We start from the raw sequence: 27,235 nt of genomic DNA, 5'->3' as shown, positions 1-27,235 counted from the left end.
GGTAGAAGAAGTTAAGGAAATCTTAGGTTGCCTTATTGGCTATGGGATGTGACATGAGCCTAGAGGAACTACCCAGTGCTTTAGAAACACACTAAAAAGCACTTAGGAATAGTGGTGGACACCTCCTTTGCAGAGAAAGGCTTAGCCACTCTGGCATTTAGAGGAAGTCTAAATTCCTCCCGTGGAGGTGCAGAGTTGATAATTGAAGCAGACTTTAGTGATGATCGCCTCCATATGGGGAATTGCCTTCTGATGCATCCCGTATGCTGAGGACCCCACTCCAAATCTTTTCCTATAATAAATATTCTGCGTTATCTACAGGGGCGATTATTGTCACACCCTTGGTACATTCATGGTTGCTAAATAATGATTTAGTCAGGCTTTGTCAAGGGTGGGTCAAATTAATCAGAATTATATGAGAAAAGAATGAAGCTGAATTTGGAGATTTAAAGGGAAACAATCAGGAATAGAGCACCTTGAAGGGCTGTTCTTTCTCCACCTAGTCTCCTCTGGGCTGTTTGAATTTCATAGGTTTTAAGAACTAAAGACACCTGGCCCTTGGTGAGTGTCTGATACTTCCTACTCACAAACTAGTCTTTTTTAAAAAATAGTCCTTGTTTCTAAAACCAGCCGCCCCCGAGGTACGGAACACAGAGAGAATGTTTGTAAGAAAACATTAAGAGAGGACAGCAGGGCGCTGAGTACTTTTTGTTTTGTGAATTTTCTGTTGCATTTCCTCCCCTCACTGTACAAAGTCTTTATCACAGACTAGCTGTTTCATCTTTATTATCTCCTGGATCCATTGACCTTCTTAAATTTTCACAAAATGAAAGAAAATGTTCAGTAAGTAAAGTTGAAGCAAAACCTAAAATTTTCTGTATACCTTCTGTACAATTTGGTGGGTGAGTGTTTCAGATATATATACTTCTAGCAATCTAAAGACAGTCTTTAGAAGAATTGTCTTTAGAAGAATATTAATTGTCTTTAGAAGACATTGTCTTTAGAAGAATATTAATATTAATAAAACTGCTATTCACCACTGTGATCAAGATTTCTATCACATCGCACAGTGTTATGAAATTAGGGGTTATATCTATTGCCCATGGTTTTTGTCCCCTTTGCTTATTCATAATCCATGAGAATCTTAGAATATTTTGATGATCCATTATTTCCAAACTGCAGAAAAGCCTCTGAAAAATAGTAACCAAGTCGCTCTTTAAGCAGTTGGAAACCAATGAAAATGCAAATTTCATCAACTTTCTCTATAAAATACATGCAGTTTTGCACACTGCTTAGAAATACTCTGTAGTCTTCAAAAATGACTTTTGACTATTGGATCTCTTCCAATAAGTTCAATCTTTTTCTATTTGAATTTTGAACAAATGTGTCATTTCATCTATGGAGCTATTTTGTTATTCCCATTGATCTCCTTGGAAAGTTTCGTGTCAGTGTAGTGTTTGCACTGTTGTTACTATCACGAATTTTTCTGTGTGAAAGTTATTAAAGGGCTCTTTTCTCTGCCCGTGAAGGTTAAACTCACTGGACAAAATTCTCACCAAGGGTTAACAGAGGAATTCCTGTGAACTCTGTGCTGTCTGCCAAAGCCTTAATATGTATATAATATAGTTAGCAACTAAATTAGTAAATGGCTTCTTTGAAACTGTGTATTTTACCCTGGTCCAATTACTTAATGCTAAAGGGAGAGACGAAACTCTTCTTCGGTGGGAGTTGCTTTTAGGATCATTTAACATCATAATTGCTTTCAAACACTGATTCATTGTTGATTTGGGTCAGGAGAATTTACCTTCTTCTCTCCTCTCCACAAGAGAAGTTACCAATTATATCTTATATCCTATTTTTCTTGTTGTTTCCCCTTCACTGGCAGAGGGACCATGTGACATTTCTAGGTTTGGTCTTTCGTTTGTAGTATGAGTGTTTGTGTGATGTGTTACCTGTCTGTCTGTACATCAACAAGGTGTCCGTGTGCTGTTTGTGAGGCGACAGGTGTCAAGGAAAGGGTTGACAAGAAGGGTCTTGTGTAGACAGTTCTTACAAGAAAGGTCCCGCTCTGTGTCCGTTCTGCTCTCGGAATCTAATGCTGTCCCGTGCATCTTTCTGATGGCCACACTCCAGGGGCAACAGAGACAGCTCGGGGAGAACATCTGGAAGTCGGCAGAGCAGCTCGGAGAATGAACTCAAGTGGTCCGACCACCAAAGAGCCTGGAGCAGCACAGATTCTGACAGCTCCAACCGCAATCTCAAGCCTGCCATGACCAAGACGGCGAGTTTTGGGGGCATCACGGTGCTGACCAGGGGTGACAGCACATCCAGTAGCAGGAGTACCGGGAAGCTGTCCAAAACAGGTAGTTAGTACTGAATGGGTTTATGTCCTGTGATCGTTTCCTCTGATTCCGCCCAAGCTGTACAGTCAGCGCTCTCACTGACTTCCCTGAAGTAAAGATAATGATGTGAATGATATTAATCACTGGGATAGCAAAAAAGTCAGAAGGTGCAATTGAAATAACAATACTGCCTCTTGCGAGCTGTGTGCCTGGGTCCAATTATTAACCTCTCTGATCTTCAATTTCCTTATCTATAAAATGTGGATGGTAATAGAATGATACTGTAACTCCCCTCAGTAGACTATCGTAAGTTTAAATTTGACCATTTATATAAAATCAGTTACCAAGGCACCTGCACAAGGCGGCTATTTAACCAAGGTTAGCTATTTTTAAAAATTCAGTATTATGATTTATTCCTTAAAGATAAAGAATAGGATAAGGAAACAGAGCCTCAGAAATTTTCAAGTCTCCATCTTCTTTTTTCCCGTTTTTTTCTTTTAAGTGAATAGTGCTTTTTTTTTTTTTGCGGTACGCGGGCCTCTCACTGTTGTGGCCTCTCCCGTTGCGGAGCACAGTCTCCGGACGTGCAGGCTCAGCGGCCATGGCTCACGGGCCCAGCCGCTCCGCGGCATGTGGGATCCTCCCGGACCGGGACACGAACCCATGTCCCCCGCATCGGCAGGCGGACTCTCAACCACTGTGCCACCAGGGAAGCCCGGATAGTGATCTTTTGACATAGGTAGTTGAAGTTTGCATTCATACTGGTGCATTCATAGCCTGCATGTGCAGTGAGTGGGGAGTCCAGGGCCCCGAGGGGAAATGCTGAATGGACAACGCCAAGCAGAGGTAAAACACAGGCAGTCCTCCACTGTGAATACTTTCCCAACCAAGCTTCTTACTAACGCCCGGGGAGCCTCTTTGTGAAATCTCGGCTCATTATGCTAATGGTTTAACGTAATTATGTTGTTGACAAGTGCTTCCTAAGAAATTATCTTGTGTTTTCCTACATAGGCAGAAAATTAATAGCATTTAGTCTCAGCCACTACTTTATGTATATATCCTGCTTCTTGGAAAGATTCAGGTGGGCTCACACTGCCTTCTGTCATCTTTATTCACCAATTGGTGAATTCTTGATTTCTTCCTCTAATTAATTGCTCTTATATCCCACTATTGCAGCAACTGAAGTCAAGAAAATCCACTGTGGTACACTTGAGTTCCTGTAAACTAAGACAGGTTAAAGAGTTTTAAATCTCCTTCAAACGCAGAAACGAAGTACCTTAAATGGTGCACTTAAAAATTCCAGCACACCCAAAGAGCTCTTAAGATTTTTAAATTAATCGTCCTTCTCCACACACCAACCACCAATCATCTCCAAAGCAAAGCTCTTTGGAAACATTTAAAACACTTCAAGAATGCTAAAATGCCGTGTTCTTTGAAGAATGATTAGAAATTGTAAGTGCTTCAGACATTTTTTTTTTTTCTTTTCATCTAAGTGTCTCCATTTGAAAGCCTGTCAGGGTACAGGAATGGCAAGGAAAAAAATTAAAGGGGATCAAGATAGGATGTCAAAACAAACTTACAATCTCCCAAGATGGTTTTATGAAGCAAAGCTGTCAATTTTGCTGTCATGGAGCTTCAGAACCACACAAGTTTCTGATTTTTTACTTTATTGTTTACAGTGGAATGGCAAACTTTTTTTGACCTTTTAGAAACTAAGTCTGGAGTTGTGACGTTTAAGTTATTCTTCTCCTCCTCTAATTACATAGGTTCTAGCTTCAAATAGTTAATAATGAGACTCTTTCCAGGTGGGAAACATGTTTTGCTACATTTGGGGAAGAGCCTATTAACTGAAGTCAGAATGCACAAGCACATCCTCTTGAGATCTGGGCTGTATTTACCTTATTGTACCCCCTGCACTGAGCACAGCAGTGGTCACCTATCAGGGGTCCAGTACAGGCCTGTGGAGACAGCTGATTTCATCACATCCTCATTGGGAAGAGGACTTGAATGGCGCTTGCACTGCGACCCCAGCTGTTTCTTGGTAGTGGCGATGGGGTTGAGAGAGAAGTGTGTGTGATATCTATTTCTTTCCACACTGACCACACCATGTTGGTTTTTTTTGTTTGGTTGGTTGCTTGGGTTTTTTAATCTAATTTTTATTTTATATTGGGGTATAGTTGATTTACAATGTTGTGTTAGTTTCAGGTGTACAGCAAAGTGGTTCAGTTACACATATAACTGAATTCTTTTTCAGATTCTTTTCCCATATAGGTTATTACAGAGCGTTGAGTAGAGTCCCCTGTGCTATACAGTAGGTCCTTGTTGATTATCGATTTTATATATATTAGTGTGTATCTGTTAATCCCAACCTCCTGATTTATCCCTCCCCACCCTTCCCTCTTTGGGAACCATAAGTTTGTTTTCGAAGTCTGTGAGTCTGTTTCTGTTTTGTAAATAAGTTCACTTGTATTGTTTTTATAGATTCCACATGCAAGTGATATCGTATGATATTTGTCTTTCTCTTTCTGACTTAATTCACTTAGTATGATAATCTCTAGGTCCATCCATGTTGCTGCAGATGGCATTATTTCAGTCTTTTTATGGCTGAGTAATATTCCATTGTATATATTTACCACATCGTCTTTATCCAGTCATCTGTCAATGGACATTTAGGTTGCTTCCATGTCTTGGCTATTGTAAATAGTGCTGCCATGAACATGGGGTTGAGAAATAAGTGTGTGATATCTGTTTCTTTCCACACTGGCCACACCATGTTGTTTTACTACCGTCCTTCCGTCTTGATGTCCAGAGCAGGGCTTCTCGACTTTAGCTGCATCAGACTCACAAGAAGAATTTGTTCAAGCACAGATGGCTTCTCTACAAACCAAGCTTGAGAAACAACTGCTCTGGAGAAATAAGATAGCCTTCCGTTTTGTTTTCACCATTTTACATGGCCTGGCATCTTGTTTTCTGGAGACAAGGATATCCTTGTTGTTGTTACCTTCCTGGTCTATGCCTTGGGGTATCTCTGGAGCCAGTGCAAGATGCCTCATCTTTCCATCACTTCCTCTTCTCCGTGTTTATTTTCGTCACTACACGAATGCATCCTGGATATTCTTTTTCCCTCGTAATTTCAGAAGCTTTAGGTTATTCTACTGAACTCTGACACTTGGATCTGGAAACATTTTCTCAAACTCAGGAGAAAAAAATACTCATGGTTCAGGGTCCCTGTAAAAGAAAAATTGCATCTGATGAGTTAAAGTGGCAGGGAAGACTTTACCCATAACTAATTCAATAGAGGTCAAGACTGTTGCAGCAGGGGAGAGAAACTAAACTCAATCCTGCTGAAACAAAGGCAGGAGAGTCTGTAAATGAGCTAGAAGGCCTTAAAGAGGTGATTGGTCAATTTGATAAGACCGCCTGTGTTTGCTAATTGGTGCTGAGACTTGCAGAGAAAGGCACCATTTTTCTTGAGGACTTCACTTCAAAGGGATGGCTCCCAAGTCCTTAAGAAAGACCTTCCCAGGTTGTAAAACTGATAAAAGTCTGGGAGAAGATTTGCATCTTTTTTTTTTAAACATCTTTATTAGAGTATTATTGCTTTACAATGGTGGGTTAGTTTCTGCTTTATAACAAAGTGAATCAGTTACACATATACATATGTTCCCATATCTCTTCCCTCTTGCATCTCCCTCCCTCCCACCCTCCTTATCCCAACCCTGTAGGATAAGGGTGGGTGGTCACAAAGCACTGAGCTGATCTCCCTGTGCTATGCGGCTGCTTCCCACTAGCTATCTATTTTACATTTGGTAGTGTATATATGTCCATGCCACTCTCTCACTTTGTCACAGCTTACCCTTCCCCCTCCCCATATCCTCAAGTCCATTCTCTAGTAGGTCTGTGTCTTTATTTCCGTCTTACCCCTAGGTTCTTCATGACATTTTTTTTTCTTATATTCCATATATATTTGTTAGCATACGGTAGTTGTCTTTCTCTTTCTGACTTACTTCACTCTGTATGACAGACTCTCTAGGTCCATCCACCTCACTACAAATAATTTCGTTTCTTTTTATGGCTGAGTAATATTCCATTGTATATATGTGCCACATCTTCTTTATACATTTATCTGATGATGGGCACTTAGGTTGCTTCCATGTCCTGGCTAATGTAAATAGAGCTGCAATGAACATTTTGGTACATGACTCTTTTTGAATTGTGGTTTTCTCAGGGTATATGCCCGGTAGTGGGATTGCTGGGTCGTATGGTAGTTCTATTTGTAGTTTTTTAAGGAACCGCCATACTGTTCTCCATAGTGGCTGTATCAATTTACATTCCCACCAACAGTGCAAGAGTGTTCCCTTTTCTCCACACCCTCTCCAGCATTTACTGTTTCTAGATCTTTTGATGATGGCCATTCTGACCGGTGTGAGATGATATCTCATTGTAGTTTTGATTGGCATTTCTCTAATGATTAATGATGTTGACCATTCTTTCATGTGTTTGTTGGCAATCTGTATATCTTCTTTGGAGAAATGTCTATTTAGGTTTTCTGCCCATTTTTGGATTGGGCTGTTTGTTTTTTTGTTATTGAGCTGCATGAACTGCTTGTAAATTTTGGAGATTAGTCCTTTGTCAGTTGCTTCATTTGCAAATAATTTCTCCCTTTCTGAGGGTTGTCTTTTGGTCTTGCTTATGGTTTCCTTTGCTGTGCAAAAGCTTTTAAGTTTCATTAGGTCCCATTTGTTTATTTTTGTTTTTATTTCCATTTCTCTAGGAGGTGGGTCAAAAAGGATCTTGCTGTGATTTATGTCATAGAGCGTTCTGCCTATGTTTTCCTCTAAGAGTTTGATAGTGTCTGGCCTTACATTTTAGGTCTTTAATCCATTTTGAGCTTACTTTTGTGTACGGTGTTAGGGAGTGTTCTAATTTCATTCTTTTACATGTAGCTGTCCAGTTTTCCCAGCACCACTTATTGAAGAGGCTGTCTTTTCTCCACTGTATATTCTTCCCTCCTTTATCAAAGATAAGGTGACCATATGTGCGTGGGTTTATCTCTGGGCTTTCTATCCTGTTCCATTGATCTATATTTCTATTTTTGTGCCAGTACCATACTATCTTGATTACTGTAGCTTTGTAGTATAGTCTGAGGTCAGGGAGCCTGATTCCTCCAGCTCCATTTTTCTTTCTCAAGATTGCTTTGGCTATTCCGGGTCTTTTGTGTTTCCATACAAATTGTGAGATTTTTTGTTCTAGTCCTGTGAATAATGCCAGTGGTAGTTTGATAGGGATTGCATTGAATCTGTAGATTGCTTTGGGTAGTAGAGTCATTTTCACGATGTTGATTCTTCCAATCCAAGAACATGATATATCTCTCCATCTATTTGTATCATCTTTAATTTCTTTCATTAGTGTCTTATAATTTTCTGCATACAGGTCTTGTGTCTCCTTAGGCAGGTTTATTCCTAGATATTTTATTCTTTTTCTTGCAATGGTAAATGGGAGTGTTTTCTTAATTTCACTTTCAGATTTTTCATCATTAGTGTATAAGAATGCCAGAGATTTCTGTGCATTCATTTTGTATCCTGCTACTTTACCAAATTCATTGATTAGCTCTAGTAGTTTTCTGGTAGCATCTTTAGGGTTCTCTATGTAGAGTATCATGTCATCTGCAAACAGTGACAGCTTTACTTCTTCTTTTCCGATTTGGATTCCTTTTATTTCTTTTTCTTCTCTGATTGCTGTGGCTAAAACTTCCAAAACTATGTTGAATAAGAGTGGTGAGAGTGGGCAACCTTGTCTTGTTCCTGATTTAGTGGAAATGGTTTCAGTTTTTCACCATTGAGGATGATGTTGGCTGTGGGCTTGTCATATATGGCCTTTATTATGTTGAGGAAAGTTCCCTCTGTGCCTACTTTCTGCAGGCTTTTTATCATAAATGGGTTTGAATTTTGTCGAAAGCTTTCTCTGCATCTGTTGAGAAGCAGAGATGCGCTGAGAAAAGGGAGGTAAAGGGCCTGTACTCAGAAAGAAACCTATTTAAAGTATGGTTAAGCTGTGGGGAACTTCAAGGGCATCATCCTCACCTCTACTCATCATTTAATCTGGTGGCTTATATTTTACAAAAGAGGACATTGAAGTCTAAAGAAAATGTCACTTCCTGAAGGAAATACAACTAGTTCTGGCAGAACTGGAACCAAAACTCAGGGTGCTCCCTCCCTGGGGAGTGAATGCCCATTCCCTCCTCCAAGGGACTCTTCCCTTGCCCTTTCCTTTCTGCCCCATCCCTTTCCTGGATTTCCATTTTGCTTTGCCTTATGATCTCTTTTCCAATCTCTTCCCATTTTTCCCTTTTCCTGTGTCCCTCTTGAGGGTTCATCTGAGGCTTTCACCCAGCCACCCTAGTGTCTTCGGTCTGTACCTCCCACCAGCTGCCCCTCAGGGTCCAGCTTCAATTTCTGAGCATCCCATTGTGAGTAGCATTGAATTTCTGTGCAGTATCTCCTAGAATTTGGCATAGGCCTGGTCAGGGCCCTGGTCCTACCTGGTTCTTGCTGGAATGACTTTAGGGTAAACACATGACCTGCAGGCTTCAAGCTTGGTCCCTGAAGTTGCGTTGCCTGGGTTTGAACTCAGACTCCTCCACGCGCTAACTGCACTTGGGAAATATACTTAACGTCTCTGAGGATCAGCTCTCAGCTGCAAAATGAGGTTGCTATGAAAAGTAGATTAGATAATTCATATAGCGTGTGCTTAACACTGTTTGCCACATAGACATACTGTTGAAATATTTGCCGTTGCTGTCACTAAGTCCGTAAACAAGGAAGCACAAACCACTCTCAGCACCCAGAGTAGTAAAGTTCTCAAATATTAATTTTTTTTAAAAATCTGTGAACACTTCTAATCCTGTGCCTTTTATCACCATTGGTAGCAGCTATTTTTGATCAAGAATTTCAGTAATGCTGACTACGTGTCGAATAGTGCTTTACCTGAGTCTAGGTGATGGATGTTTAGAAACTGGTCAGAGCTGGTTATACACCAGCCAGCCCGCAGGGTGATTGCTGAGCCATCGCTCCAGGGAGGTCTGACTGCCTCCATCTTTGCAAGTGTTGAGAGTTTAAGCCAAAGTTAATTTTCCTTCTTCCCTTCTGTTAACCTGGGGGATCAAATCATTTCCATTATCTTTACCTTGTCTCCTCATTATTCCCGTTGAAGCTGCTGCTTTTTCTCAGCCAGTAGAAGGAAATATTGTCAATCAGTGATGAATGGCCATCTTCCAAAAGCCAAAATGAAGTCATCTTTTGGATTTTGTTGAGGCGTGCTAGTCTCTGTGTATCAATCTCTACCACCAGCACACACGCCCAGGATGGTGCTAGATGCCTCGTTAGCCCCGACTTTTTCTTCCTGTCTAACCCCTCCTCCTGGATGTGGGCTGAGTCAGTTGTGTACGAGCTTCATCGTCTGGGCTCAGGAAGTGTTATTGTATTATTACTGTTCTTGCTGTTGTTGTTGACGCTGCTAAGTGTCAAACTTGGACTGTAGCATCAAATCATGGGCACAAGTCCACAAACGCATGCTATAGTTTGCACTGGGACAGTGACTGCAGGATCAGACGTGTCAGCCATGTGGTCTGAAAACTACTCTTAGTATTTCCACATTTCCTTTTATCCTTCATTTTTCTGCCCATACATTATTCAGAAACCCATCAGCATTAGTTAGATGGAACATCCTGAATTAATCTGAAACTTTATCATTCTGAATAATAAAGTCATGGAAAAAGCAGAGAAGATTCCCACCTGAGAACACTGGTGGCAGTCGGTGTTGGGTCATGGTTAAATCTAGATCATTCTGCCTGGATCACATCCCAACTCTGTCACTGTCTTCCTGTATGAGTTGACTTGAGTTAACTGCCTTTTCTGTGCTTCCATTTCCCTACCTCTCTAGGCAGTATAGTCCTTATAATTACAATGTTTATCAGGTACCCACACATACTAAGTGCTCAGTAAATATCACTGTCCTTCTTCTAAAAAATTACCGCACTCTCCAATGGCCCCTCTTCTCTGCAATCACATGTTGTATTCCTCTCATTTATTTAAGAACTTGAAAAAGAGCAAACACATGTATATGTATAACTGAATCACTTGCTGTACACCTGAAACTAACACAACATTGTTAATCAATTATACTCCAATATAGAATAAAAAATTTTTCAATAAAAATAAAATAAAAAGGTCTTCAGTTTACCATAATTTAGAACTCCATATTCTCATTAAAGATGATAAATCACTTACTATTCCTTTAACCACTTATTAGTGCTGGAATAAGTTAGGGCTGTAGAGTTGAAATTCATATGTCAGCCACACTTTTTATTATTAAAAATGCTGAGAATTTTAGAAGGAACATAACAAAAACAGATAGTAGAACTAAAAGCCGTATCATTTCAAAGATAAACTTCATCACATGTTATTTTGTTACTTATATTCTTCCCAGTGTCCACTGTACAGAATATTTTTCCTCTTTATGTTTTGCAGAAAGATAATTTATAAGGCATTATACTAAATATTACTTTGAAAAAAATGGTTTAATAAAAGAATCTGTGTTCAGGAAAAAAAAAAAGGTCTTCAGTTTAAGGGCACATTTTAGAATCTTCTAAACAATCTTAACTATTCCTTATATGTGTTAACCTTTAATGACACAGAATAATGTATTTTTAATGACATAAATCAATAATGTGGGCTGATAGTTTTTAAAGTTTCTTATGCTCCATTCTTTCAAACTATGATGTCACTCAGTCCACCTGTTAGTTTGAATTCACAGATACAGAAATTTTACTCAGTGCATTTTCTCTCTGAGGCTCTGGTTAATATTCAGAGCCCAGAACAGTCACAGTCAAGGGTGCTGGAGCTGCTTGGTTCTGGTTGCAGTGAAGAGTGGCTGGTGCCTAATGGACGTGGGCTATAGTTTTTCTTGTCCACATTGGAGGGAAAGGGAGATGATTAGGGCTGGATTCCATCTTGGGAGCTTCTGCACACTGACCCAGTTACTTACATATTTGAGGAATCCACAGTCCACAAATCTCCCCATGATTCTACTCTACTGTGTCATCTGAAGGATGCTCAGTCAATAGCATGATGGCCAAGCCCTCCTTGGTTCACCTCTTGGTCATATTAACAAGACTTCTGTGAGTATGGGAGGTACAGTGCAGCTCTTAAGCATTTCTAATAGGAATGAGCGAGTTCTTCTACTCACATTTGAGGGAAAAGATCGTTTCTGACCATGACCCTTCAAAATGCAGCTTTACGGATGTTGGAGAACCAGTACTTTAGAACCATCTGCGTGACCACAGACTCCTCCTTAAACTGCAGTCTCTTTAACCTCCATCCCAGTCATTTTACTGTCGTAACTCCAGCTCAGTGAGACATTTCCACTTCATTAGTTACTCAGAGAGATGGGAGTTTTCAGGCCCTGAGTTCCCAGCTTTATGGTACCATTTACCAATTCATCACCCTAGTGGCATGTGAGAAGCCGGAAAGAGAGAGCTCATTCTTAATCTCTCTTTTCCTAGAAATCTGACACATCTGAAAAATATGCAGCAAATATTTCAGTCAAATGTGGGAGGGGCATTAGTTAATCTCATCCTGCAGTGCTCACCTCAGATTCTTTAGTGATGGATTCTTTACACTAAGTAGTGGTTTCTCTCCTCTCCTCCATGTGGAATGATTTGTTGATTTGTGTCTCTCTGGTAGGTTCTGAGTCCTCCAGCAGTGCAGGCTCGTCGGGATCGCTGTCGCGTACCCACCCACCTCTCCAGAGCACACCGCTGGTCTCAGGCGTGGCAGCCACTTCTCCTGGCTGTGTGACCTACCCAGAGAATGGGATGGGAGGCCAGGTCGCTCACAGCAGCACCAGCTACATCCTCCTTCCACTCGAAGCTGCCACAGGCATCCCACCCGGAAGCATCCTTCTTAATCCACATACAGGTTCGTTCATTACCTCTGCTTTGGCTGAGACATAATATCAGAGGTTTATTCTTGTGTTTGAGCTTATAAATTTGCTAGCAAGTGTTCTGAAAATTCCTGGTGCATGGATTGTTGTGTAGGGTCTTGATTTAGGAAGAGCAGATCTATAGAGAGCTGGAATCTATATCTCTGTATCGTTATCAATGTTGGTATGTAAGTCAAAATACTGATACTCCCCAGAAATATCCACTTTTCTCTTCTGTCCTCTTCCTGGAGCACAGTGTCTCTCACGTACTCCCAGGAGCTAAGATCAGAAACCATGGAGTGATGAATTGGGATGTACTAATTGAAAATTGATGTTTCTCAGACCAAATCCATGGTTAGCTTGTTTTTGTGTCAAAAGCATTTTTGCATCCAAGATATTTCAGGAACTTGAGATCTCGATTGGAGCACATAGCAGATTCTTCACTACAGAAATTGACTTCCCACCTTAGAACTCCATGCAACTCCTTCTGGGAAATAAGGAACAGCAGTGGCAAGAGAGTACAGAGGGCAAGTTCTTATGTATTTTAGGGATTTTAGGATTAGACTGGTTTTGGTGGGGTTTGGAAAATCGGTAACTTCATGACTATTGTTTCTTTCATGATGAATGGCCATTTTTTACTTTTTTAAAATTGAGGTATAGTTTTACAATATTATATAAGTTACAGGTGTACAATATGGTGATTCACAATTTTTAAAGGTTATGCCCCATTTATAGTTATTGTAAAATATTGGCTATATTCCCTGTGCTGTACAGTATATCCTTGTGGTTTGTGTTATACCTAACAGTTTGTACATCTTAGGTTTTTTACTTTTTTAATTTCTCCTGTGGTCAGTTCACTTCCACACTAATTTCAGAGGACCCAGAGCATTGGGCAAATAGACTGATGAACACCTGCTTCATGGGGGAAACTTCTCAACCAGAGGCAATTTTTCCATGCCTCCAAGGCCATTTGGCAATATCTGCAGATATTTTGATGATCATGACCTAGGGAGGAGGGGCTGCTACTGGCATCTAAGAAGGTAGAGACCAGAGATGCTACTAAATATCTTACAATGCACAGAACAGCCCCTGACACAGGAAGATTATCCAGCCCAATATGTTAGTTGTGCCAGGGCTGGTAAACCCTGGGTTAGAAGGCTTGATTTGACAAGTCACTTCTCTAGAAACCTTTGAAAGAGATTGAAAAAAAAACGAATTTTCTCAAAATATATCCGAGGTTTGGTTTAGATTACTTAAAAATGCAACGCTGGATGAGAATCTCGTAAAAGTGATCTGGCTCAATCTTCTCACATGTCTAGTGCTACTAATAAGTAGGAGATTCAGAGAAGCATGACAGTAAAACAGTTACTTGAATAATTGCCACATTTTCATGAAAACATATGGCACATTCTTAAGGAATGGTGTTCGATTGAGACATTTTGAAAATGCCACAAGTTTGAGGGAAAAGGAGGCATGATCATTTTATTGAAAACCATTTGAAAGCTTTCAGATTAGATACTTCTAAGGAGAATATTAGATATCCGGATCAGTGCAAGCACTATAAAGGAAATGAAAAGAAAACCAGGATCATATTCATTACTCTGGGCACAGATCAAAGTATGATCTGACTGTGTCAGCTTTAATTCTTTCACTTTTAATTGAGATGGAAGGTTTGTAGACAAGAGCAGCCACTAAGCATAGTTTTGAGTATTACGTTTTAACCAAAATTGCAGAGTATTTCAGGAAAGCTCAAAAGAGTATTTTTTAGGGGACAGCGCAGGAATATGATTTGTCATGAAAGCATGGATGTGTGTGTGTATGTGTATATTATCATCTATGATCTTGTTTATAGAAAAGGAAAGAATGTGCTCTTGGTGCCAAGTCCCAATTACAAATTGGAATGAGTAATTTGGAGCTGTTATTAAAATTTATCCTTTGCAAAAGGATCCTAACTAAAGAAAAGGATCCGATAATACTGTTGAACAACAGAGTTTCCCTACACACATCTCTGATCTGACAAATGCTAGACATAAAACTATCCCTCGACCAGGAGGAAGATGTACTATTCTATTCTGTGATTGAGTGGTGCGATGTAAGGTGAATTGTGATATTTCTTTTTTCCCAGAATGTGTTTATTTTTGTCAATTAAAAATATGCGTGGGGGGACTTCCCTGGTGACACAGTGGTTAAGAATCCGCCTGCCAATGCAGGGGACACGGGTTCGATCCCTGGTCCGGGAAGGTCCCACATGCCGAGGAGCAACTAAGCCCGTGCGTCACAACTACAGAAACCCACGCACATAGAGCTCATGCTCTGCAATAGGAGAAGCCACCACAATAAGAAGCCTGCGCACCGCAACGAAGAGTAGCCCCCGCTTGCTGCAACTAGAGAAAGCCCGCAGGCAGCAACAAAGACCCAGTGCATCCATAAATTAATTAATTAATTTAAAAAAAATATGAACAGGAGTTCCCTGGTGGTCCAGTGGTTAGGACTTAAGGCTTTCACTGCCGTGGCTCCAGGTTCAATCCCTTGTCAGGGATCTAAGATCCTGCAAGTCATGTGAAACACACACACACACACACACACACACACACACACACACACACACACACACACATATATGCCAGCACATATGAATGTACATCTGTGGTGAGTCATGTGCGTGTCTGTCTATCAGGCTGTCTGATCACTTATTTGACTCTACTCTTGAAACTGGAAATTTGCCTCCTTTGGGCTGGAACTCATCTTTCTCTGGCATTGCTGTGTCCCCCTAGAATCCACACCTCTTACCTTTTCCTAAATACCCTCTGCCAAATATGTGGTAGGAACACTTTGGTATAAGCAACCCAGAGCATATGACTACTTTGCTTCTTATGTGAATTGCCCTTGGATCCATTTCCCTGTTACCAGCACATTCATGAGCTTGTGGGGAGGAACCATACTTGGTTATATTTTTGGCCTCCCTAGAGTGGATAACAAAGGTCCTCAACAATTACACATTTTTGAAACAATATCTACTATTCATCATATATGCTAATGTGGATAATAGAGCAGTTTTTCATCCAATGTCATATATTTGAGAATGTCCCTCGTATGTAAAACGATGATTGATTAAATATCTGTCTTAAGCAGTAAGAAGACAAGCAATGATTTGAAATACTAAGGTGCCTGCCAGTCATTTGTCTATTAAATGAAACAAAAATGAAACTTCCTTTGTCAGCACAATTGACCGGGCTCTTACTAGGAACTGAATATTTGGCAGCTGAAACCAACCCACTCACATACATTCTTGTGGCTCCCCAGATACAACCAGGACTTTTTATTTCGTCTGGCTTTAGACTCAGCTCCCATTTGGTCCATTTCCAACTCTAAACCTGCGTTGGCTGTTGTTTCTTTGCTTTGCAGGCATCTGGATGAGGGAGTCAGAGGCTCTTTCTCAAAGTTATCCCTGGTCCGCATCTTCATCCTTGCCAGGCAAGCCTGGGTTTGACTCTTGAGAATGAGCTTCCTCCAGCCGTCTTGGACTCAGCCTCAGTTTGGAAATTTCTAGCTGAAAGCTCATCTTTGGCTATTTTCTTTCTACTCAGTGCTATCCAGAGATGTCAACAGGTGTTGGCATCCCTGAAGTGCTCGTTAGTGCCGTGTGTGTTGTTTTGCCATTTTGCTTTGCTTTCATCTGGCAGGAGTCCAGGAGCATGAGATGGAAGAACACGCCATCTGCAGGGACTTGACTTTGAGCCCCTTTGAGGGCTGGTCTCGTTCAAATGCTCCTGATGGGCTTCCATAACACTATGCTGTTTTTGTTTTTCACAGGACTTGTAGAATCGATTTATCCAAACTGCTTCCACCTTTCGATTAAATGCACCATGAAGGTTTTGTGTGCTGTCTAGAAACGTATCTTTGCAAGGCCTGAATCAGTCTTTGCTTATCCATAATCATCAGCTCCCTAATCATTTGATTGCTCACCTTCTAAGGACTAGGAAAGGAAAATATTTTTCCCATCATCCCCTCCCTTTCTTTTTAAATAATACCCTTCTGCCGGGTACATGGTAGCAGTGCTTTGGTATTGGAAACCAAGAGCGTATGATTACTTTGCTTCTAGTGTGAACTGCCCTTGGATTCATTTCCTTATTACCAGCACATTGGAAAGCTCTTTGGGAGGAGGAGTCCTACTTAGTTTCTCGTTGTTTGTTTTGCATCCCTGGAATGGATAACAAAGCTTTAGTCACCATGCAGGGGCTCAATCGTTATATATTAGTAACATAATATCTGCTGTACATTGCACACATTGATGTGAATAGTGGAGACGTTTTCCACCTAAAGTTATGTATTGGAGAGCGACGGACGCTCTGCATTCAATCCTTTTCTCTGCCCTGGCTCAGCTCGCCACACTGGCTTACCTCTGTCACTACACTCTCTTTACCTGCTAACACCCATTCCAAGGCCTGCTGGACACGCTTCTGCAGTTCTGACATGAAAACCTCTGCTAAGCGGAATAGTCCTAGAGCCAGTGTGTCTTTCTCTTTTGATTTTCAGCCACTGTCATTCAAACTAATTGCCTGGATTCGGTCGTAATTGCATCTGGATTGGTAAACAAGGTAGAATACCGAGAAGCCACCATAGCCTGGCTTGAAAACCAACAGTCAGTCATCCCGGCCCTCTTAGAAAATTGTTTTTGGTCTCTTCCCTGGCATCCATCTGACTTCTTTCATTTTCCTCAGTTCTCTCCACCACTCCTTGGTGAGCATAAGAATCAACCTTTTATACTACCTTCTCTTTCTAGAAGAACCTGTCATCTCTCTCTACCCAAGTGAATTATTAGTACTTTCCACATGCGGTTATTTAGAAATATTTCTTTCTTCTGGTCCACAGCACAATAATAATATTTTAAACAGAGGGTCTAAAATTTATTGAAAATGGCATCTGAATATTTTGCTGTTATATTTTCACCCTAAATATGGTCAGTTTTTCACGCTTCCTTAATTCTCACTGGGGTGAATCAAAAGTCACGGACATAGTAAAGAGCCTTTTCTTTTTAATTTTCCGTGTGTGTGTGTGTGTGTGTGTGTGTGTGTGTGTGTGTGAGAGAGCTTAGAGTGAGGTTGACTTTGAAGTTATTTTGTATGAAGTTGCTGTGATAATTTTTTTTAAATGTTAGGTACCTAAAATTTTCCTCTTCCCTATTAAGATACAAAAAAGGAGGAGACAAGTAAGGATTAGAACCCCAAATGGGCTAATAGATTTTTATAAATTGACCTTTTTTTTCATCCTTTCCCAAATTGCTGGGTTTTGCAGGGAAAAAAAAAAATGGGTTGCAGATTTCAAATTCAGAAAAGTTATTTTGGAAAGAAGAACAATAATTTAAAACAATAAAATATAGCTAAAATTAAGTAACAGTGATAGGAAAACAAGTGCTTATGAAGAACATTGAAAAAAAAAAAAAACTTCTAAATTTAGTCATTGTTCTCTGACTAAAATTCTGGCACATTTGCTTTTCCATCACATCATGTTGTGATTGGTTATGAAACTGTTGTTAGAACTCCTGTGGTTCTGGCAGGTATGTTCATGAATATGCAGCATGTAAGGTTACTTGTTGCATACATACACACATACATATGTATATAAATATTTGGGAGGGTACTGAAAATTTGGGGACTGCTAAAGCTTTCATGTCAGTTCCTAACTGAGCTGAAATCAAGTCCACTGTTCTTTTGCTGTAAGCACTTTGCCCATCTTTTCCCCCAGATTCTGATTCTTCTTTATTTACCAATCCTGGGGGTGATTCCACCTTGAAACATGGCCCCCACCTCTCCTAACTTCGCATGTGTTGATGAATAATTTTCAGTTACAATTGGATTTTTTTCATGGTACCTCGTTGTACCATGTACTCATTAAGCAAACTTGGATAATTCACTGAAGTTGTGTGGTATGATGGGAAGTGAATGGACCAGGGCCATTTCCTGGGTGTCTCACTTACTGCTTTGTGTATTTCTGAATAAATTGATTGGGGCCTCCAAACTTTGATTGTCTTGTCTCTAAAGTGGAATGAGATTGCACACCTGTGGGGCTCTTGGAAGAGAAGACCATGGATGTAAGGTGCCCGTTGCTGCACCTTCCATATTGGAAATCCATTTCTTCTCTCCCTTACCTCCTTTCTCTCTCTTTCATTTGCTGCCCTTTAATCTCTTCCTTTCAGCTCCTTATTCCTGTAATCTCCCTGGTGGGCCTTCATTTCCTCTTCTGAAACATAGGGAGATGATACCTACCTTCCTCAGAGGCCCGGTTAGGTTCCAGTGATACTGTTTTGTAAACCATAAAATACTCCTCAAATAGTAGGAAAAATAACAGTGAACCAAGCCATTATCTCAAAAGGCAAAATAATGTATATTTGCTCTGCCATGACAAGATGATTCTGTGATGGGTTTATTATGCATCACCTTAAGAATCTCTATCCCCTCCCCTGTGTACTTCTGCTTGTGAGAGAAGCGAGTGAAGGCATGTGGTATATCCTGGTTGTATATATATTTGTGGAACTGATAATGATTCTAAGTTGGTGACCAGCCCAGTGGAAGCAAAACAAATATATTGGTAAACGTTGAGTAACTGAATGTCGCCAGAGCCGTATAAACGGAGAGCAGCCCTTATATTTCAGTGTAAGTTATCTCGCTGGTAGCTGTGAGGTGCAGGGCAGCAAGACACAGGACTTGGTGAAGGTTGCTTCTCCACAGGCCTTCTGCACTGGGTGCCACTGTACAGATGCACTTAGCTTTGGCAAATTGCCTTGAAGGTGATGGATTCATTTGCGGCTTCTTTAAGTTGCTGTGGGCATACGCTGTTACCTCGCTCAGCCTGATGGGTCATAAACAGTCAAGTCTTCACACTGGCAAAGGCTCCAGTGTCCTGGACTTCCCCTGCCCCTTTGCTTTAGGTTCCATTTTTGAGTATCTGTCGGAGTGGTTCTTTGTGCCAAAGGAGAGCTTGAGAAGTTTACCTTGACCAAGGTGTGATTCCACTGCAGGCCAGCCCTTCGTGAATCCCGATGGAACCCCCGCCATATACAACCCCCCCACCAGCCAGCAGCCCCTGCGAAGCGCGATGGTGGGGCAGCCCCAGCAGCAGCCCCAGCAGCAGACCTCCCCGCGGCCCCAGCAGCAGGCCCAGCCACCCCAGACGCAAATGGCAGGCCCACTGGTCACTCAGGTAAGAGCTGGTGGGAAGGCAGGGAGGCGAAGTGCTCGGAGACGCAGACTGCACCAGCCTCAGCGATGCGGTGCATCAGGAAGAGGCGATATTTTCCATGGGTGCCAGCCCCGTCCACTCAACTCCATAATAAAACCTGGCAGCCTAGAGCCCTCGGTTTCAGGTTGACAGGACTTCAGCTGGAGCCTTAAGCTTAGGTAGAGATGAGGGCCCCGTCCAGTGACTCGCATGGTGAGGCATGGTACTTGGGAAAATGAATGACAAGTCTTGTCTTAGATCTAGATGCTGCTTTTATGTGTCAAGGAGCCTGTACTGTCTAGGGGACTGAACTCAAGCCCATCCAGGCCGTTGTGTCACCTTGCTCACCCATTCCTAATGCAGATCAGGTGTGCCTGACTGTTCATTTGTCCCTTGGAGAGACATTGGGCTGTCCTCCTTTTCTAGGACAACACATGGAAATGTTCAGAAACCTGAAGTGTTCCAGGCAGGTTGCCAGGATGAACCTCTTTTTTTTTTTGGCCACCGTGGGCAGCATGCAGGGATCTTGGCTCCTGGGCCTGCAGTGGAAGCAGAGTCTTAACCACTGGATGGCGAGGGAAGTCCCCTGAACCTCATTTTTTTTGTTTGTTTTTTCTTACTTTTTAGTACTTGGACTATATTTTTAGACCCAGGGACCTGACCACCACCACCAACATGAGAAGTATCACAATAACTTCTTTTTTTTTAATTGAACGAAAGATTCTTTAAGTTCTATAGTGCTTTACAATTTTCAAAAGTTTCACACACAGGACTTCATATCTGAGCAGCAAGCCTCCCTCAAGGCTGGCTGGCACTGGTCTGCCTGCATTGGCTTCCTGTTGGTGGCTGGTGCCCCTCTCTGGAGTGCACTGAACCAGGAGGACCTATGAGGGGGACGGTGGTGTGCTTCAGATGCGATCGCCTTCCGGTGGGATTTCAACCCCCAGTATTTCCCTGTTAACTGACCAGCTTTTTCTTTCCTCCAGTCTGTCCAGGGGCTGCAGGCTTCCTCCCAGTCAGTGCAATACCCAGCTGTGTCTTTTGCTTCCCAGCATCTCCTGCCCGTGTCTCCGACGCCGCAGTTCCCCATGGTACTGTATCATGTGGGGATGACTTTTCACCTGGGAGAGCATATTCACTGGTTTGACTGCTTTCTTGTGCAGGGCAGGCTGATGCTGGGTGGGTGCCCTGGGCTGACTGTAAGGGGGGAGGTGGTGTGTGAATGTCTCATTCTCCAAAATAATGCTTTCCTTTCTGTCATCTGTCCCATGTTTAGTGCCTCTGCAGTGGTACCCTTTTAAGAGTTTGCGAGCTAAGCGGGAATTGAATGTCCTCAGCGTTACATGTCAGGAACAGAGAGACACATGGACTTGGTGTGAGGGTTGGGAAATATCTTAAAAGTCAATATCCAGATGGTAACTGACATCACCCTGTGCTCCTGATACAGGTGTTCCCCTAGAATCCCAATCCTCCAACCGCCTCTCATTTCTCCTCAACGTACTAGGTCCTTTTGGACAACGTGAGCATTGTCCCTGAACATCAGGCCAGGCCAGTGACTAAATACTCTTTAACGTGCAAATGAAACCCCACTGATGACGCCAGTTCTGGCTCGATTTTTGTGGCAGCCATGGGCAGCACAAGTCCTTCTGCGTCCTCCAGAAGGCAGATCCTATGGTTACTGCTGGTAGACCAGATGACCCTCCAGGACAGAGCCCCAAATCCTTCTTGTCTCAGTGCCATCCCGAGGATCCCAAGCCCTCAGTGAAAAAAATAATAATTTGTTTCCACTGAAAGAGGGAGATACGGGTCAAACTGTTGGCCATCTCTAACCCTCAAGATGATTAAAAGCTGTCTTCTCTTGTTATGTTCTCTTGGTGTTCTGAACAGAGAATTCCTTTCATTCATTTTTTCCAAATTGTTCTCCCTCCGTCTCCCATAAGGACAAGCCTGTGTCCTATGTCTGCCACTCCCACTCCTCAGCCACTCTTGCTGACGCCCTGGTTTCTCTGCATGGCTTGCAGAGAGAGGATGTGACCACGCAGTTTGGCCAGATGAACCTGAGCCGGCAGTCCTCGGGGGAGACTCCCGAGCCCCCAGCCGGCCCTGTCTACACACCGTCCCTCCTGCCGCAGCCCACCCAGCAGCCAAGCTACGTCATCGCCTCCACAGGCCAGCAGCTCCCAACAGGGGGCTTCTCGGGCTCTGGCCCTCCCATCTCCCAGCAAGTCCTCCAGCCCCCTCCCTCTCCCCAGGGATTTGTGCAACAGCCTCCACCCACACAGGTAAGTGTGCTTTTTCTCACACCTGTGACCCAGAGCTGGTTGCTGGTGCATCTTGACCTCTGTTTCCATGTAGAATATCACCAGCTCAACTAATCTCGCTCTTGTGGTCCATACTGATATTCCCAGCCTACAGGCCCCGGTCTGTCGCGTTCATCAGTTGTGTGAAGTCTTGGGGGCTCAGAAAGTAAGTTTAATGACGCAGACCCGTGTCCCTGGTACCAGGGGAAGTGGCCCATTTTCCAGGCTGCTTTGTGCAGAGGCCATGGGAGAGCATTGCCCTCCAGCAGGATGTCAGCTCACTGGGGTGATTGACCAGGGAGGGAAAGCCTCGGGGAAGAAAGGGGAAGGCCAGCTCCTGGGGGACTTTCATCTCTCTTGCTGCTGCTCTGGAAATGTGTTGTTTCCTTTCTTGTCCATTCATAAGCATTTTCTGGAGCTTTTCTGGGGCTCCTCTCTGAATATAAAGGAGGGAGCTAAGCCCCATCCACTGTCCTCTCCACTTCCCTGGGGAGCGGGGCTCCTGCACATGCTCACAGGTAGCCATTAATCATATTTAATTGACTTGAGCATGTAAGACACCACAGATCACTGATTTTTACTGTCTTCTCAAAGACTGATTATGTGTTACTCTTCGCCACCAAACATCTCTGGGGCTCTCCTGGGTATCCCTCGCAGAATGTTGCAGGTGATTACTGTCAAGATGTAAAATGCACAGAAGCGTTTTCTGGTCCATTTTCAAGGCATGCATATCCCAAGCAAATTCCATCCTAATTATGAAATATTGCATTGGATGAACCGTTTAAAGTACAGTGTCACCTCCGTATCATTTGTGGTGTGGCACTGCCTTAACATCTTGAATAAATGATTTTCTTTTCCAGCCATGCAGAATCCTCCACCATGAAATGATTTTCACCCAGTTGTTCATTTTATTTTGAGTGATAATTAATAGTCAATCTTTAGTTGCCTTCTATGTAATGTAGTAATGTTGCTGGTAGGGTTTAAGGAGACGTTAAAAATAATTTTGAGTTACAGGAGAAAGGACCTCATTGATATATTAATTATTTTACTAATAAATATTTACTTTAATTATCAGGGAAAAATAGTTTAACTCTTTTAGCCTAAAGAGCATCTAAGTGTCACCCTTTTCTGATGTCAAAGAGAAGAGTTGGCAGAATATTTAATTGAAGACTTTTTTAAAAAAATGCCCTTCCTTGATTGAAGGAATTTCAATAATTAGTGCACTACAAGAGCAAAGACAACTCAGAGCTTTGGTGTGTCTGCAACAGAAATGTTTTCATTCCCTCTCCAACAGATTTAAAAATAGAAAGAGGGACGGAAGAAAAAAAAAGGAAAACAGATGCTCATGAGCAGTCTGGACATCTGTGAACTTCTTTGTAAAAGTACCACAGATAAAGGTATAGGATATAACCCACAGTGATTGTCAATTTAGTAAACATTTTAAAACTCAGTTACTCAATTATGTATAGTGTTGAAAAGAACACTTGAGATACAGTCCATGGGCATATATGGAAATACGTTATGTTTATGCAGAAAATGACCTATTTAATAACCTTAAAGGTCAATTTTGTCTGATTTGGGTGAACGCTTTCTGAACGCCCACTGGAAGGGTGAAGCAAAAATGTATGGACGAGGGCTTCCCTGGTGGCGCAGTGGTTGGGGGTCTGCCTGCCGATGCGGGGGACACGGGTTCGTGTCCTGGTCTGGGAGGATCCCGCGTGCCGCGAAGCGGCTGGGCCCGTGAGCCGTGGCCGCTGAGCCTGCGCGTCCGGAGCCTGTGCTCTGTGACGGGAGAGGCCACAGTAATGAGAGGCCCGCGTACCGCAAAAAAAAAAAAATGTATGGACAAGGCAAAGAGGGAAAATAAAATAGCCATAAAATTCACAGTTCTTAAACAGGTGACTCCTAATGTTATTCTAAGCAGATAATCCTTGCAGGCTGTGTACTGGCACACCTCTGCTTACATTTTAAAGAAGCTGATAGAAGAAAAGTCAGAGGCCTGTAAATAAAAAAGTAATCGATTAATAAGAAAACAGGGCTTCCCTGGTGGTGCAGTGGTTAAGAATCCACCTGCCAATGCAGGGGACACGGGTTCGAGGCCTGGTCCGAGAAGATCCCACATGCCGCGGAGCAACTAAGCCTGGGCACCGCAACTACTGAGCCTGCGCTCTAGAGCCTGTGAGCCACAACTACTGAAGCCCGCACGCCTAGAGCCCATGCTCAACAAGAGAAGCCACCGCAATGAGAAGCCCGGGCACCACAAGGAAGAGTAGCCCCCGCTCACCGCAACTAGAGAAAGCCCACGTGCATCAACAAAGACCTATCGCAGCCCAAAATAAATAAATAAATTTCTAAAAAATAAGAAAACAGCCTTAATATAAATGACCTGAGGCAGGCAAGGAAGTCTTTCCAGGTCAGGAGACATTTGATTTGAATCTTATTGGAAGTAATTAGAGTATTTTCAATCATTCTTAGTCATTAGAAAGTGACAGAAGGTGACATGAACAGTATTTTTAACATATGTCCCTTTTAAAACTGAACATCCATTTTTTGGGATACCAGCTATGTGCCAATCACTCTGAAAAGTGTTTTACTGGGCCTTCCCATATTTCATAATTTCATCCTCTGATTCTTTTAGGCAGGAGATCAGCAGATTTCATGACCTACCTGTGTTTGCATTAGCAAAACAATTCAAGTTAATGATCATATTTAAAACTACGTAAGAATGTGTTGTTGTAGATGACTGTTTCATTCACTCTTGTTTCATTTAAAAAGCACAAAATTCAGCACCTTAAGACAATCACCATTGTATTGCTCACAGCCAGGTCGGCAATTTGAGCAGGACTTGGCATTGATGGTTCGCCTCTGCACCACATGTGGCTTGACTGGGCCTGAAAGATCCCAGGTGGCCTGACTTACATGCTGCAGTGTTGGGGTCTTGGCTGGGCTGCCTCTGTTCTCCACACGGCCTCTTTCTCCAGCTGGGTAGCCTGGACTTCTCCTGGTGTCTGGGTTCTCTCCTGAAAGAGTGGAAGCTGCAAGTCTTCTTAAGGATCAGGCTTACAAGTCTCAGAAGTCATCATTTCTGTCTCATGGCATTGGTCAAAGAAAGACAGAGCCAGCTCAGATTCATGGCTTTCGGGAGTAGATTTCACCTTTTCATGGGAGCAGTAATGCGCGCACACACACACACACACACACACACACACACGTAGGCATGGTGGCCGTCTTTGCAATCTACTGTACTCACATTATGTCATAAGATGACAATATTTTACGTTTCAAAATGTAAAATACAGCTCTCATTTCCTGCCGTTGTTCCCTTTCTTCCACAGATGCCTGTATATTATTATCCATCTGGTCAGTACCCTACCTCAACCACGCAGCAGTACCGGCCCATGGCCTCTGTTCAGTTCAGTGCTCCGAGAGGCCAGCAGATGCCACAGACAGCACAGCAAGCAGGTACTTGGAATCCGTTTCCCATTTTCTCCTCCAACTCAGTTATTTTGCACATAAATCTCTCAGCTGTCCTCTTTGGATGAGTATCCAAGCTTGGCAATTTAAATCAGCTCATTTCCCTTCCCCAGAGAAGATAAAGGAGCATTTGATTAACTCCATGTGGAAAAGTGACAGGTCCAAGGAGGAGAAGCCCATGTCACGCCAGCATCCCTAGCATCCCCAGCATTCCTAGCATGCATGTGAAACGCGGTCTCCGTAAATGACTTGAGGATCCTCTTAGTTTCTCTGAAAGCAGAGAGCCAGCTGCATCCCTATCTTCCTAGTTCATACTTTTTTCCCCCTTTTCAACCTAAAGAGACGTTTCCCCTGTTCCTAAGGCTAGGGCACCAAATTAGGTTGTTTCTGTAGCATCCTAGAAAGCAGCGTTTTGAGAAGAAGGCCACTGACACTGCAGCCTGTGTCCCGATGGAACTCAGACCCTGGCTTATGGTCTGGAGGGCCACAGCCTCCTGCGGCAACCGCTGTGCAGTGGGAAGGGGGGCCGAGGCACTGTCCGAGAGTGAGTAGCAGGTCTCACAGTGAACCGGTCTCTTTCCCTACTGTGTCACACTCCTGATGGGATGCCGCGACCCCGACAGCAGCAGGAAGCCGGCAGACCTCAGTGACCTGTGCTAGGGAGACATTTGTGTCCTTTCTGCTGCCCACATGGCAGAGAAAACCGCTGATGGTCCTGCTGAAGACCGCCTGGCTGGGGCACCCTGCCTTCCGTGAGTAGGGCAGCATGTTAGAGCCCACACTCCCATCTGCCACCTAATTTCTGCACTGGATGTATGTATGTGCATCTGTAATGTGTACAATATGCCTGTGTGATATCTACAGGAAATGGACAGTTTTTATACGTTATGACAAAAAGCACCATCCTTGCCAAGGATGAATACCAATCCCCACTAGAATACTCACGCTGATGCTGCTAGCATTTTGTCACCTTGGAGGGGTCCTTTAATTCCTCCGTGGTGGGGGTAGCTGTATATTCTTTAGTTCATCTCATGGCTTAAAGTCTGTGGGAGAAGAAGGAGACGCATATAGCAGCCACCCAGACTATGTCTTATTTTCAACACTGTATCAGTTTGGGGAAGAATATATTTTGACCTCTGAATTGGCTTTACACTTTTACAGTAATGAGAGCACTAAAGGATTGCTAATTATTACTTTAAGACAAGCATTTGGCCATATTTTCTCTGACTGTTGGAAAATGGTATTATCTCTATCATTCTGGCGGTAACTGTGCTATCAATTCAGATATAGATTCTAGTAACGTGTTGTTTGCATTTTTGAACCGTCTTTTTTTTTTTTCCTGCTTATGTTATCAAAGAGTTAATTTATAAACTTCTAGCTATTGGTCCAGAGGCTACAGCAAAGTTTTCCTTTTGGTTGCCACTGCCTTTAGAAGAAGAAAGATGCCAATATCTAATTATAATGATTTTTTTTTATTTAGTTTAGTGCCACTGTTTGAGAGTTTTCTGAAGGATATTTGTCTTGTGTTAGGGTATAGTTCACATACAGGAATGCAGGTCCAGACGTGCGGGATCCCACTATCCCGTGAACTCTGGGTCTGTGTGAGGGGCTGAGAAAGTTGGATGAATATGTTAACTGGGCAACAGAATAAGATTTAGAACAAGCCTCGGGCTCCCCACTGACTCTTCCCTGCTACCTTCACTGATGCATGTCAACCCAAGGGAGAATCCACGTGACCTTTTCTTACCCTTTTTAAAACACTGTAGGGGAATTTGGGGATGCAGAAACCACCCTCCCCATTTTGGGGAGACCTAACTCATGGCTTTTATGACAACCCAGTGGCTTTGACTTGTCCCATGCCCCACATCACCAGGGAACTGCCACCCCAAGGCAAGTTAATGACACGTAATTAGAAGAAAG

At 42.6% G+C, this 27,235-nt stretch overlaps 1 protein-coding gene across 15 annotated transcripts in view; it reads left to right on the top strand.

The window, feature by feature from the left end:
• ARPP21 (cAMP regulated phosphoprotein 21) overlaps positions 1-27,235 on the top strand; it is a 116,433-nt gene that overhangs the window by 34,373 nt on the left and 54,825 nt on the right. For 8 of the 15 annotated variants that reach the window (XM_065885845.1, XM_065885843.1, XM_065885842.1 and 5 more), the window contains 6 exons: positions 2,134-2,363; positions 12,086-12,319; positions 19,342-19,523; positions 20,528-20,632; positions 21,563-21,823; positions 25,177-25,303. In XM_065885845.1, the coding sequence (XP_065741917.1) occupies positions 2,134-2,363; positions 12,086-12,319; positions 19,342-19,523; positions 20,528-20,632; positions 21,563-21,823; positions 25,177-25,303 (1,139 nt within the window). Of the gene's footprint in view, positions 1-2,133; positions 2,367-12,085; positions 12,320-19,341; positions 19,524-20,527; positions 20,633-21,562; positions 21,824-25,176; positions 25,304-27,235 lie in introns of all 15 variants that reach the window. The other 7 variants (XM_065885846.1, XM_065885841.1, XM_065885835.1 and 4 more) reach the window with 4 other exon arrangements.

The sequence above is a fragment of the Phocoena phocoena genome, chromosome 10 (assembly GCF_963924675.1).
Source record: "Phocoena phocoena chromosome 10, mPhoPho1.1, whole genome shotgun sequence".
Classification (NCBI taxonomy): domain Eukaryota; kingdom Metazoa; phylum Chordata; class Mammalia; order Artiodactyla; family Phocoenidae; genus Phocoena; species Phocoena phocoena.
Note: the sequence above shows the minus strand (reverse complement) of the source record. Positions and strands in the feature narration are given on the sequence as shown.